This window comes from Aquila chrysaetos, chromosome 4 (assembly GCF_900496995.4).
Source record: "Aquila chrysaetos chrysaetos chromosome 4, bAquChr1.4, whole genome shotgun sequence".
NCBI classification, from domain to species: domain Eukaryota; kingdom Metazoa; phylum Chordata; class Aves; order Accipitriformes; family Accipitridae; genus Aquila; species Aquila chrysaetos.
The window spans coordinates 3127358-3142320 of NC_044007.1; the positions used below are offsets into that span (position 1 = coordinate 3127358).

At 41.0% G+C, this 14963-nt stretch overlaps 1 protein-coding gene across 21 annotated transcripts in view; it reads left to right on the forward strand.

Annotated features, from left to right (window-relative positions):
* TSNARE1 (t-SNARE domain containing 1) overlaps nucleotides 1-14963 on the forward strand; it is a 488733-nt gene that overhangs the window by 297139 nt on the left and 176631 nt on the right. For all 21 annotated transcript variants that reach the window (XM_030012179.1, XM_030012185.1, XM_030012183.1 and 18 more), the window contains one exon: nucleotides 11039-11121. In XM_030012179.1, coding sequence (XP_029868039.1) covers nucleotides 11039-11121 — 83 coding nt within the window. The remainder of the gene's footprint in view (nucleotides 1-11038; nucleotides 11122-14963) is intronic.

Consider the following 14963-nt stretch of genomic DNA (forward strand, 5'->3'; position numbering starts at 1 on the left):
CTGGCCAGAATTAATGGGAAGAGCTTGTCTGGTCTACGTGTGGCACAGGCAGAGTAACCCATAATTCTTACAAAAACCTAAAAGTAGTTTTGCTAGCGTGTGGGCCAGTTCCTTAATGAATACATCCATAACACTCCCTAGGGTAGAGAGCAATTTCTGTCATGCAAGGAGGAAATAGATGAGGGGAAATGCAAGCTCGGGGCAGCATATCTCTGTTATTTTTTGTCTTCTGCAAATAAACTCCATGCCTGTGTTCCTAGTCATGGCATCTCTTTGATATGAATATTTAACTAAGCATTACCATATCAGTGAGTCCAGGCCCTTGAAGCCAAAACAAGACAGTGGCCTAGGTTACTTTTAAATCAACAGAAAGAGCCTTTTCAACAGAAATTTACAGGAGCTCTTGGCAAAAACATCCCTATGCAGCTTTATCACACAGGGTGCTGGTGAGGGGAAAAGGTGCAAGGAGGAGGGTATTAATAGGGGAAATTAATAATTGGCTGTGGAACTGGTGTTGGCAACATGGTTTGGGGTTCTATAACCACGGGACCCTGTTTGCAGATCAGCATCTGCTTGGGAGAGATGGGATCCACCTCACTAGGCAGGGCAGAACTATTTTCGCCAATAGCATAGCTGACCTCCTAAGGAGGGCTTTAAATTAGGAATGATGGGGCAGGCACAGGGCGACCAGCAGTCCTGTGAGGGAGCAATGGACAGGATTGCTGAATAAAGGGCATGGGACAGTGTGGCAGGAAGGGTTCACAAAGTCATCAAAATGGGGCCTGGGCTGGGTGACCTCTAGCAAGCTGCCTACAAGGCATCACTGTGGACAAATACCCCAAACCCTCTCCAGGGACTCAACATGCTGGGGTGCATCTTAAAAGTGCCTGTACGCTAATGCACACAGTATGGGGAATAAACATGAAGAGTTAGAGATCTGCGCGCAGTTGCAGGGCTATGATTTTGTTGGGATCGTAGAGACATGGTATGGCTCCCATGACTGGAGTGTTGCATTAGAAGGATACGGGCTCTTTAGGAAGGACAGGGTAGGAAGATGAGGAGGAGGAGTTGTCCTTTATGTAAGAGAGCAGTTGGAGTGCTTGAAGCTCTGCCTGGGGATGGATGAGCTTATGTGTTAGGATTAAAAAGAGGACAGGCAAAGGGGACGTTGTACTGAGTGTCTGCTATAGGCCATCTGATCAGGAAGAGCAAGTGGATGAGGCCCTCTACAGACAGATAGGGACAGCCTCACGTTCACAGGCTCTGGTCTTCATGTGGGACTTCAACCATGCCGCCTTCTGTTGCAGGGACAACACAGCAGGGCATAAACAATCCAGGAGGTTCTGGAGTGCATTGATAATAACTTTGGGGATCTGATGCACAAATGGCAATATCTCCAGATGAGGAGGGCCATCTCCAATGCTAAACTTTACTCTCATGGTAGCAGAAGGGTTCTTCGTTCTTCAGCCAAAAGCATCCAAGGCAAGGATTAAGGACTTGGCACTGTGAGAAATAAATTACATTGGTGCCGATTGCTAGAGGAACAGTCACTTATTTCTATGCTCATAAATGGCCACTCAACTGAACTACAAGTGCCTCAACGGCTTGAAACATTCCCAGTGTTTCATACTGCACGTCATTATTTTACATGTTCAAGCTTGTTCTTCCATTTGCCATGCTGGGATAAATAGACATAGTTCCATGAAACTAATTTTGTAACTGGTGTTGGGGAGAAGAGAATCCTTAAATCCCCAGTTCCTCTGAAGAAAGCATCCACATCACAGCTGCCAGTATTTGCATTAGTACCTCATGAAGGCAAGTGCATATTTGTCCATTGTTTGTGTTGTAACAGAGAATAAAGATGACCTGAATATTACAGTTATTGCATTCTTTTTGCCTAAGGCAAAATAAAATGCTGTTGTTTTTGTTTTAGAAGAGCTGTTTTTCCATCCTACCTGGGTATGTAACCTTACTAGTTATGCCAAAATAACACGCAAGATCTACATCCCTTATCTAAACTGCTCTAATTCAGCTTTCATCACTTATATCACTGTTTGCGATCCATCACATTTCTCAAAGCCACAAGGAAAAACCCACGTTGTTCTGAAAACATTTTACACTTTTAAAAGAGTCACATTTCTTCCTCTGTTGGACAATTTTAGAACCAGCCTTCTGCCAGTGTATCTGTAACCTCCCCAACTCCCTAAAATGGGAAGAGATCCAAGGTCACCCAAGATCCCAAGAGATATCGAGCACCTCTGATAAGATTACAGCAGCAGAGACACAGCAACTAATTTACCAGTCCTCTACCTCTTTGTCCACACTAAATGTAAACAAATCTGTTTGCACAGCAATTCCCACTTGCTGGAAGAAGACAAGACTTCCTCAGACTTTCTTTTTCTTCTGTTACTTATCCAGGCTTAGATCTTGGTGCTACTAACCTTTCACTTCACTCTTGAAGCCTGGGCATTTTGTATTTGAAAATAATAGGGTGAAGAAACTTCATAACGTGATGTAAAGTGGATGCTCCCTCGCTTTACAAACATCACTACGTGGTATCTGTCAGGCTAGAGCCCACAGACCTGCCAAGATAAATATAAACACGGCAGCTGGTGCTTTCCTTCAGTCTCGGAAGAGCTTCCTGAAGGTGTCAATATATTCAGTCCTCAAGTAATGCTGGTGTTCACTGACATGCCACATTGTCACTTATTGCCTAATGATAATAATAATAAACCACCTTCAAAGTAAAATATATTTGCATGAATGCAAATGTATTGCTTAATTTAGAATCTTTTGAATGTAGAGAGGTTTTTTTAGGTTTGGAGTTTTTTTGTTGGTTTTTTTCGCATGTGAAATTAGCTCAGTTTTCTTGCCTGTTTTATCACTGTTGCCTTTCTGACCTGAAGTCGGGTTTAACACGTAGATACTGTCAAGAGTCAAGGGGGTCCATTAGCACCCTTCCACACGTGTCCTCCTCCAGTCTGCCTGCCTGAATGGCACAGCCAAGAGTCTGTTGTCAGATGCTCTAATGCAAACGAAGCTGGGAAATCGTTCAGCTCGATCCTTAACTAAACTCTCCCGAGTTATGTGTCTCGGTTGGGACATCTGCAGAAAATGAACACATCTTGAGAATGGTCCCTGAATACCTGAATGTAACAGCTTTAATATCTACGTTCGGTTGACTGTGGTCTGCAAAGTCTCTCATTTGGTTAAGTTTCCTAAGAGATCTCAGAGGAGGCTATTATGTGAATGGGTACATTTACGTTCTTATTGGTTCCTGATGAATTGGGAAAGCTGCTCTTGGCTTCTCTTGCTTTCAGCTACTTGTTGAGACATGGAGTTACATGTCAGTACAGAGCACAACCCATGCTGGAAGGGTACACTGATTTCTGAATCAATGATAATCCATTCTACTTCCCACTCGCTTCCCAAGAAATCTCCACTCTTTGTTCATCTTAGGTATATACCCTGTCATCAGTTTGTTGTTCTGTTATCTAAGTCAAACAAAGCTTTATTTTAAACCACCCCAGCTGCTGAAATTGCATAGTATTACTACCCTTAATTACCTTGTAGGCAACAATTTTAAGGTCGTGGTGTTTTGTATTCCACTGGCCTTGCTCTCCCTGTTTATCTGGACTGCAGCGGTGGTGACCTCCGTTATCACTTTTCCCACATCCTTGGCTTCGAGCAGCACTGAAGAGTCTGTAAGGAGCTCGGTTTCATGTTAGGCATAGGTTGATGACCACTGCTACAACTGAATTGCTGGAGTCAGGTGTGGGCTACCACGATCTCTGACCAACTCATTTTACTTGAGATAATAGGCAGCACGAAAAATGAATGAGCTTTTGTGCCTCTTTCCTGTTTCTGCTCTCGGTGAGTGTGTTTTTGTGTCTTCCCTTGTTGTATGTGGCCTTCTACATTTAGCTCTAGTGCTGACAGTGCTGGTAAGACAGCACATGCTGGTTTATAAGGGAAAGAATAATGGGTGACACTACGCTTGCAAATTTACTAATGCCTAAAGATTTGTCTGCTGTTCTGTGTTTGACCCTCATAATGTGATTGGGCTGGTATACTTGCAGTTAATGAGCCAGCTAATTTTGTACAAGAATCAAGGCTCTTCCTTTTATGAGGTTTATTGCCACCAGTAGGATTCTTCTCACACCAATTTATCCAAAGTCATTTTGGGGAAGTTGGAACTGCTGTGCTCTCAATTTCTAGTAATGCTGCAATTGAGCAGTAAATGTCATAAAGGCAGAAGCTGCCCAGGTGGTTGGTTTATTCCTGCTGGGAGGTGTTATACTCTGCCACAGACTGGCTGTCTTTGGGAGGCCATGGCTTCAGTGGGTTAAGTAAATCAAACGAACCATGTAAAGCAAAAGGGGTCAAGCAAGTTGTAAATATCAATGACTTTGTAGGTATAATATATGATCTTTCCAAGTCAGCAAGCAGAAATAAAGTATATTTATTTCGATGAATCAACACCCCCATCATCCTCATTTATTCCCGTGACAAACTCAGATTGACACTTTATGAGACTGAGCTATAGGACTCGATAGCTTATGCACTCAGCTGCAGGATGGAAGGCGAGCATTGTGTTAATTGTAGACAAAAGTGGACTTCTGCAAAATCCTGCATGCAAATGAAATGAAGGCATTTTTTCCAAACTGTGTCAATTCATGAGCTGGATTTGGAAAAAACAAATATAATTATTTTGATCTTTTCTTTCTTTTTTGTCATTTTAAAGAAACATATTTTATTGCACTTTGAATAATATTTTCTTTAACTTGGATGTCTTACAGAATTAAAAAAAAAAAAAGTGTTGAATTTACATCACAAGGAAAGCAAAAGAGTGTGCTACGGACAAGTAGTTGGAATTTCCCAATCAAAGCTAGACTGAGTGCTGTTTTGCTCTTTAAATTGTTTTCAGAGATTATTTTAAGAAAAAAAAGAAAAACTGGCATGCCCATAAATGTCTGCACATAAAATGCCTTGTTGAAATACCTTTTTTCATCAGATAAAGGAGGAAATTGAAAAAAATAAAAGCAAATGAGGTCTATTGCCATGATATAATATCCTCCCATGTGCAAATTTCGTGGGATTAAAACTAGAGCCTTAGATTACCCAAAGCCATATGAGAGCATCGTATGGGAACTGTGGATACCTCAGATGATAGTTAGCTGAAATTGTACGCCAGGCAATGAGGGCAGAGGCCATACCATGCACCCTCAGGAAACTCTTCATATGCTGACTCTTCTCCTGTGGTAAATATCAGTAATTTGAGACCACTTGTCTCTGTAAAAAAAGAACGGTAAATTGCTTTGCATCTGCTAAAGTGGTAATATTTCTGCACTCTGCCATTTAGCACAGAGCAAACGATATGAGTTACCTTATTCTCTGGTAGGATGTGCTATTTTCCAATAGATATACGTAGGACAACATTTGAATTTTAAATCGCTGGAAGATGTATCCTGGCAGGCATGGCAAACCTCTGGCAGGGCAATACCATTTTTCAGCACATACATATGTAGCAGATACTTGACATTTCCAAGATGCATTTCAAGGACAGTATAAATCACTCAGGAGCTGAAGTGTTGTAAATTTATGCTGGTGTTCGGCCATTGCCTTATAGCCGCTTTTATTCGTACAGACTAGGGCTTTGGGCTGTTGGCCGAAGCAAGCCAGCAGGAAGAGCTGGTTATGACATTTCAGGGTAGTTTAAATAGTGGTCTGCCTGGAAAACGAGAGTGAGTGGTTGTTCGGTGCCTCAATCCTTACATCTGAGGGCCGTGGTGTGTTACGCTGTGGAAGAATTAGAGCTCTGCTAAAATCAAATAGAAAGCTAGGTTCTCTCTGCCTTTTGTTGGAAGCAATAACCACAGCTCCTGATGATTCATGGAGCTGCAAATTGTATTTCATTGCACCAATCTAAGCCAGTGTGACCCATTTAGCCTTAGTTTAGCGTATGGGCGAGATTATTTTATAAATCCTTTCGTGTGCGGAATTTATAACATGATGTTTATATTGAAGTTTGCAAATGACTAACCCTAAGCCATTTTAAACTTCACTCCAGAAGAGCTGTCATAGTTTTCCTTCCCCTTAACATCCACAGTTGTGCCTCTAGAGAGCCTGAGGGTCTTTTGTTTGTGGAATGACACTCACTTAAAACTCTCCAAGTACATGGCAATTAGAATGGGCAAAATTCATTTTCACACTGAAAGCAATTTCTCTCCGAACTTGCATCTCTCCGAACTTCCTTTTAATTAGGAAAGAAACCTTTATACATTACCAAAATACTCCTTTTTTTTTTTTTTATTGTGCTTCTCAGTATGTTATATTTATTATTTTTAGCCGGAAGTTGTAGTGATAAAAGAGGGTTGAGCTTATTAAAGCGCTAAAAATAAAAACATACTATGAAACCTGAAGGGGGCCATTTTGGTTACTGCCAAGTGGGAGCATTTTAAAATTCTCATTCACAGGCTCGCTTTCCTGTCTTTCAAGCGGTTTTACTTAAAATGTTGCCTTGTGAAACCAGTCCATTCTTGCCACTTTAAAGGTGCAGGTCATACGGGGGATTCCTTGATATGTTAGGACAAAAACCCCACTCCAGCCACTGTCACTCCAGTAATTTCACATATAAGACTCCTCTTGGTCATTAGCAGGGCTTGATCTCAGAAGACAGGTAAATAGGATTGAAAGACACCTCTTGGGGTCATCATGATTTCCATCTCTGAGTGACAAGCGTGTCATAGAAACATATAAAATTATATCTAAAAACTGGTTGCCTCTGTCACTTTCACTGCTCCTATTGAAAGGATGTATTTTAGCTGGAAAATTAGAAATCTTTTTTCTAATTCCTTGGTGCATTTGTTTGCAACCACCATCTGCTTTTGGTGCAGCCCTGTCCCTCAGTTTAATAAAATGGCGATCACGTTGCCTTAAGGTTTTTGTTTGTTTTCAAACTGCACCATAAATTTGTCATCACAGACTGAGGACAGGAAATTGTTGTGGGATTCAGGCTCTTTGGAAAATCCCAGACCGAGGGCTGGGTTATTTCACCTATTTGGGAACAGAGTCACTGTCCCTTCATACCAAAGCCAAAGAGAAGGGAAAAGGCAGACCCCTCCAGCAGGTTTTTTTACTCTACCTAGGATCCTACCTCCCGTCTGGAAATACTTGCTTCTCCATCCCCAAGCAATGCACCTTGGCAAGGAGCCTGAAAGTGAGCAAGGTGAAGCTGTGAACCATCACTAGCATTCAGCAAAGATGCACTGAAGTCGCTGAGGAACACATTCATCATTGACTTATTACTTACTTCCTTGTGATTTGACCCAAGTTCTCTTTCCTTCCCTTGCTTTCCTGTGTTAATCAGCAGAAATATCTAGTTAAATTGTTTTGCATATTTATGTCTCATTTTGCTAGAGTTTTAGAGCTGTTTTGGTGGTTTATTGTTTGTTTTAGTTTTTCCCTGTGTCTCAGGATTACAAGTTGCTTCAAAAAATTTTTTAACTGGGAGGTTTGCTTATTCTAAGGTTGTTATTCCCCTGTTAGGAGAAAAAGTGAGCAGAAACAGTGCCACCAGGGTCCAGCCTCCTCCAACTCATATAGGACATCTAACACACACGTCCATCCTACTTGTGAAAGCCTGTGCTGGGAAAAATGTAGATGATGTTTGCAAAACACAGTGCATAACATGATTAGCCAATTCCATGCAGCGCTAAGGGGGCGTTCACAGTGTTTAATTTTATCTAATGAAGGCAAATTTCCTTAGGCCCCTCTGCAGGCAACAGAGAGGGCTGGGTTCCACTGGAGGGCCATTTAAGGAAGATAAATTAAACTCATTTTGTGATTTTCCCCTGCCCCAAGAGGAGCACAGACAGATTACTCTTGTTTCAGTAGGATATCTTTTGTAAAGTTCTCCTCTGTAGCTTTTCTATGCCTAAATGATTAATTTTCTGAGGACAATCAGCCTTTAAGAGGTGTTTAGTAGTGAAGGATGTCTGCACTAAGGTCCTGGGAAACACCAGATACATGAGCAAGTTCTGTTACTTTGATTAGGTAGTTGTCAAGGCTTTGAGCACACTCCCCCCATCCCTTCCAAATCCCATCGCAAAGTAGCTTAAAACATGGAGGTGCTTTCCTGTGTAAAGTTGTATTTTGTAACCCAAAACCATGGCCAGACTTCATGCTTCTAAAATTAGCAGGTTTCCCAGCAGGATATATTCCTAGTTTTGGTTCAATTTTTTTTACCCGATTTTTTTCTTCTTTTCTCCCTAACATGTGTAACAGCTTGGCTGTAGGAAAGCTATGGCATGTTGGAGCTTTGAGTGGTCAGGATCTGAACTTCAATTGGTGTAAACTGGTGTTGTCCCAGTGGCTAGTTCTTATGGACTTCCACAGAACGTATAGAAATTTTTTTAGGTGAAACCAATCTGCTTAACTATGTATCATGTAGTCATGCTTAAACGTACAAGTAAATACTTGTCAACAACTAGGCAACTAAGAATTTGTCACCTTGGGTGAGTGACAAGTTATTCTGGCTGATGAATCCCGTCTGTGTTAATGACGTATTAACTCTTTTGGGTTCTCTGCCTTATGCCCTTTGTTTCCATATGCAGAGAGGCTTATATACACAGTGCTGGAAATTGGACTGGGGCTTGTAGTTGCCAATTACACAGCACTGTCTTAACATGCAAACACAGAAAGAAAGCGCTCCCCTGTCCTACAAAGCCAATCCAGCCCACTTTTCAGCTGTTTCTCAATTCTAACCAGAAAACATCAAGTGTGCCTCTACTGCTACTCGTATAAAATAATGTGTAGAATGACCAATTACTGATTTGTGGGTCAGCCTCAATGTCTGGATGGAAAGACATCAGGGCCAGCCTTGGAGTCGGGACATCTATTCTTTTTAAACAGAAGTGCGATACCAATTGACAGTGATAGCACTTGTGGAGATGTGGTAGTAGGGTTTTCCTTGTAAACTTGCCTATGACATCATTATTATCAAGTGACAGGTTGAAATCTGTCTACCGTTTTGCTCAGAAGAAACATCTTGTTTCTCAGGCACACCTGTTTGAGGTAGACCCCGGGTAGATCCACTCACATGGCAAAAATGCTGCTCGCTGCAGTGTGCTGTTGTGCCAATCATTTTTCTGTTCATCATTTCTGGTAATTCAGCACCTTTTTTTTCTCCTCGTATTGAAAAGAAAAATCTGACACGTTCCCAGAAATGCCTTCAGCTCAATGCAATACTGGAAGTAAATTCTTCAAGGCTGTCACACTGGTGTGTGCATGTGTGTGGATGCAGCTCTTCTAACGCTCTGTAGAAGAAAATTTGGTATTTCTTCATAGGCAGAGGTTGCGTTCCTTAGAAGCCTTTTGGTCTCTTCCTGCTGAGTCCTGAATGCAAGAAAAACATTTGGGCAGAGGTCAGTGATGCCAACCGAGGTCCACGGTGTTAAAGTCTTAATAAAAATGGTTTGAGAAGCATAAGATATAGCCAATAAAATGGTGCTATATCAATCTATAAAAGTGCTGGCCATGTGGTTTTTTTCTTGTGTTCTACAGCATGCATAATCGAAAACAAAAGAAACGGAAAACCATCTCTCCCAGGTGTAATACAAGACTTTTAACAGGTTTCTAAGTGTTAAGATGAAGTTTGTTTATTCCACAGTTCTGTTGGTTTGTGGTTTCTTTGCTCTTTTGTTTTTAAGTTGTGTTATCAGAAATGCATAATTACATTAGCAGACTTGCAACACTGTTTCACTTAAAAATGGCAAAACCCGAACACAACCACTTTCCACAGTTTATCTGCAAACCCTCATTTCTTTATCCATCACAAAAGTGGCCAGACTAATTAGCGTTCTTTCCTTCAAAAGCAAAAGAATAAATTACTTAAATCTTCTGTGGCATGTCCTAATCCGACTCCTAATACCATCAGTTGAAGAATTTCCATTAATTTTGTTAAGGATTAGAGGAATCCCTGGAACCTTATTCTCAAATTTCTACCTGTGGTTGAATTCCTCCTGATCCCTTCCATATACTCCATGGTGTAATATCTGCTTGAAAACACACAGAAGCAGACCAAGTGCACATGATCTTCCATTGTGGACAGGAATTATTGGCTGCACATCTCTTAGGGGACAAGCTGGTCAAGATTTCTAAGATTTCTGCTGGAAACACAAACCCTTATTTGCAGGTTTTATACCATAGGTGTCTTGCTTTCTAAGCACCGCTCTGGAGTCAAAGTGAATACTTGTCTTTGGTGAAAGCGGGGAGCTGCCAGCTGCAACATGTAGCTGATAATCTTTCTTTTCTAGTTGCATTTTGATTCCTCATGGTTCCTCCAGCTTCCCCCAACATCATACCTAGCAATCTAGGGTGAGATTCTTCTCCCTTAATTTTAGGTACAGGCAATGTGTCTCAATCTGAGCCATCTGTACAGACCTCCCTTGCAGCTTGGAAATGTCATCCAGGAGTTTAGGTTGTGATTCGTCTAATATAAGCAGCAGCAGGCAGCTACTGTAGAGTGGGATAAATTGCACACTACAGACTTGCTCTCTGTTGACGGTGATAGTGCCCGAGGAGACTTGCTTAAGTACAGACACCTGGGGATGGTCAATAACCCACAAGTACTCAGATGAATCTTATCCCTGAGCTCTAATAATGAGATAATTTTAGATACAGTCTGCTGTGCCCCTTCCGTAATTTAACTCTCATCTAGTCAATTTACCAGTCTGGAGCTTCTTTCTTTTGAATTCTCTATCGGTCTTCCCATTGGTTTCAGTGGGAATGGGATGAGCTGCTGACCTCCATCCTGTCTGGGGACACATGGAGAGCTGTCAGTCATACTGCCTCTGACTGATGGGTTAGGTATTCATCAAGATGGGCGGTGTTCCTATTTCCCTGTAGTACTACAGCTTGCAAACAAGAGGCTGCTGATGTCTTTATGCCCATAAGTAAATTGCTGAATTGCTGTTGGTATAAAGTCTTTGTTTTAGGTTTGTACCCTGTAATTATCTTCTATTATCTTAATTTGCAGATAGTATTGAAGCCAACATTGAGACTGCATCTTCTAATGTAGAATCAGCCAATGAGCAGTTGGCAAAAGCCAGTCAACACCAAGTAAGTGGGTCTAAAAAACCCTACGGATACATTCAGTAATAGTATTTAAAATAAAGAGAACACTTGGCGGCTGTGAACCACATGGCACATGGGCTGCATTGGATTTGTGCTACCTGGAAAGATGATAAAGCATACTCTAAGTAAGAGCTAAACTTTTTTCTTATATATATGATTAAATTACTGTAGCATTGACAATTTGCATTACAGTAGTCATTAAGAGATCTGCATATTAAAGACACATTTCCCAGTAGGAAACTCAACAATTCACTACTGTTGTTCTTGGAAAGACTTCATAAAAAGTGCATCATTTAAGTGTATATGTGCTTCTTATTGGAGTGTTTCCCTATAATCAGGCAACAGTGCTTTTTAAGAACAACTGAGTTGTTGAAAGACATGATGTGGTTGGTGAATAACAGCTATGGGAATGGCATTCAGCACTTTTTAAAGGCAATTTGAAGGTCGTTTTTTTGGTTGTTTTTTTTCTTTTTCTTCATTGGTGCAAGAATAAAACACACACACACACAAAACATTAATCTTTTTGAAAATAGCTTGACCAGAAAGAACTCTTTGATGCTTACAGCTAGTATTTCCTAGGGAGGAAGGGGGTGGGGGAGAGCGAACAAAGAAAAAAATTGTTATTGCTTGCATTGTATTAACAGAACAAAAGCTGTTAGTTTCCTTTTTTCCTCAATCATAAATCAGTTTGTTGAAGTCCAAATTGAGTTTCATGTATCTGGAGTCTTGTTATGACAAACTGTAGCTGAGGTCCATGTGAGTATATAGTGCCTCCTTGTTGGTCCTTGGACACAATGAATTCTGAAGGTCTGGGGCAAACTTCCAGACCAAAGGAGTAAGAGCCACAGGCATTTTACTCCACTGAAAAGGAGTTACGTGATTTTAAAATTATCTACGGTTCATTTTCTGGTGAAACGTACTTTGCCAATTGTGGGTAATAAGAACAACTTTTGTAGAACTTTGATGTTGCAGAAACTAAGTGTGGTCTTCAGCTACATTTTGATTTTAAAGGCACATATATTCAAGATAATGTGTGTCACCTTGCACGTAATCCTGCATTTGCTTTGAAAATAGCCTGTTGCGGTTTTCCTGCATGAAGTCTAAAATGAGACTAGAATAAATTTAATACTTGACAGTAGAGCCGATTGCAAACCTGCAAATGAGTTAATGACAATTTTGGCTAAGAAGGTCAAAGAGTAGTCAGGCAGAAAATGAACGCAGCACAGTGTAAAGGATCTGCTTTCTTCAGCCAGCAGGAGCTGCTGAAATAGCCTGCCCAGTTAGGAGGCCCTTTATTCCTCAGATATGTTGATCAAGATGAAGATATAGCCAGTTTTAGCAATTCAACTGCTGCTAAGGGCATAAATGTGTGCTGACCGGTATTTATGGGAAAACACAGTCTCCCTTGCCCTTGAAACAAGCCTGTATAGACAAATACCACTTCGGAAACTTTTGCTGCCAAAGAAAAAGTGCAATCCAGATCTCCTGTAGAGGACAGGTAGCTATCCTGTACACTACTGGATGAGAACGACTAGACAAGTGCATGCAACCCCAGCTTGCTCTTTGTCACCTCTTTCATGAGGTTCCCTGAGATACGGACAGAAAATGAGGTGAAGTTTTTGTGACTTCGGTTGCTGGCCTGCTGTCTGGGGTTTGTCAAAAGGCATTTGATGCCTTCTCTGTTATGTGCCATGATTATCTGCTCATCTGACATCCGAAAGGACGTTGTCTCTATAATGTGACAAGAAGGGTCTTGGTCACACATCCCTCAAGGGCTTTTGTAGGAAGCGATGTTGGTGCCACTTGCATACGTACACCTAATGCAGCGCGAGTATAGGCCATCCTTCCAGGTTGTATGTGTGGTTTTGGCTGCTTTAGAAATATCTAGGATGGATTTGGGAGAATGATCAGCCAGATGGCTTTGTGGGTGAACTGCTTTCAAGGGAGCTGCCATAGTTTTATACACTTTGAATTCCCTCTGTACTCTTCTGTGCTGCTCAGAGATCAAAAGCACAGACTGTTTTATAAATCTTACTGAGTCATTTTCCTTCTTTTGTTAAACTGCCAATTCATTAATGTGTTTGGCTGTTACCTATGACCTCTAGTACAGTGTGATTGTCCTGTAAATGCAGACTGGCTTACATATATTTGTTATTTAGTCCTATTTATATGTATATGTGCGTGTGTGTGTGTAGTATTTATATGAGTATATCAACAAATATATACATAAATTGAGAAATCAGAAATGTCATCTTTGCTGAAACACTCAAGCTTAAGACCTACTGTAGACCTTAATGAACAGATTTCTGTCAGAAATAAAGATTAAGTCACTGGAGATTTAACATAATGTTTGCATATAATGCAATGCAGTCACTTCACCAATACAACTTGGCACACCAGTTCCAACCTGTACATTAACATAACAAAGCATCAGTAAATAGCTTTTCTTTAACTAGTACAAAATAAGGCATTTAGGTTCCCTGAAATGATGGAAATGTTTAAACAAATGTAAATATCTTCCTGCTGAGCTCCTTTGCCTGCATTTTAAATTTTGTTAGGTACTCCTTCATCTTGAGGTGTGCATGCTAACAGTAGTGTTTTATTACTTTTTGTGAATTCTCATGCCCCCCATCTAAACTCTTCCTCCGCCCACAATAAAACCTCAACAACCACTCCCCCCTCAAAAACTGTAAAACAATAATAAAGAGTGTATGAAGGAAATAGATGGTAAGTGATGTAGCGGTGGCCAACTTTGAGGTTGGACAAGGCTGTGGGGCTCAGTGCAGCCCGCAGCCAGCCCCTGCTCTCAGCCCAGGGAAGGGAGCAGTAGGTGGTTGTGCAAATGATTCTGCTTCCCTCCTCTCTGTTCTGTCCCGTCTCCTACCCTATGGGCCTGCACATCTTCCCTCTTTTCAGTGGACATGTACATACGGGTAGGTATAACTCTTGCTGGTCCCCATACAGAGGTGAGATACCAAGTTGCGACCCTTGTGTGTCTCCATCTGACATGAGGCAGCTTGTCTCAGAAGAAGGGTTGGGCACTGTTCTTCTAAGAGGAAGGATCAGACAGCTCAGGAAAGTAAATGTTTTCAATTTATCATTACGGTCTTGATCTTAGATGCCACAGGAAGTCCCTGAGTCCATGCTGGGTACCATAATTGGCAGCCACATTATTGCCAGTAGTCCCTCTTCTCAGCTATAGATTTCACCCCCTGACAGTAACACTTCCCTGCTTTGCCAAGTAAATTCACTAAGGACTCTGTGGCGGTCAGATATTACAGAGACTCTACGGACCATATAGAAAAACAGCAATACCCATTATGCCTATCCATGATGTAGAAAAAATTTATCTTATGTCATATTCACTTTATTTCCATAAATTTTTCCTTGCCATTGTAAATCATTGTGTATGTTCTGATTTCAGCACTGCTTGATTTATACTGGGTGAGAGGTACTTGCTATATCTGTGCTGCAGTAGAGGATGTGGTAGATGAATTTGTAATTAATCATGAGCAAAAAAGGTATTACATGCCAGAGGCATAAAAGGTTTAGTGGGAGCTGTCAGAGCTTTGGAAAAAATACTTTTTTTTTTTTTTTTTTATTATTAGCAGGTTTTTTCCCCCTCATTTTAAATTATTATCATTACAGAATAATTGTTTGCGCTTAAACTTATTTTTACTACAGGTAACAGTTAAGCTTGGCCACTGCATTATCTGTAGGAACATGCAGGGTCAAAATGCAAATGAAAGCATAAATATTGGATATTGATACCAGGAGAAGAGGAGCAGAGGCTTGCTCCCATACAAAACCCCTCTTGGTCACAGAAA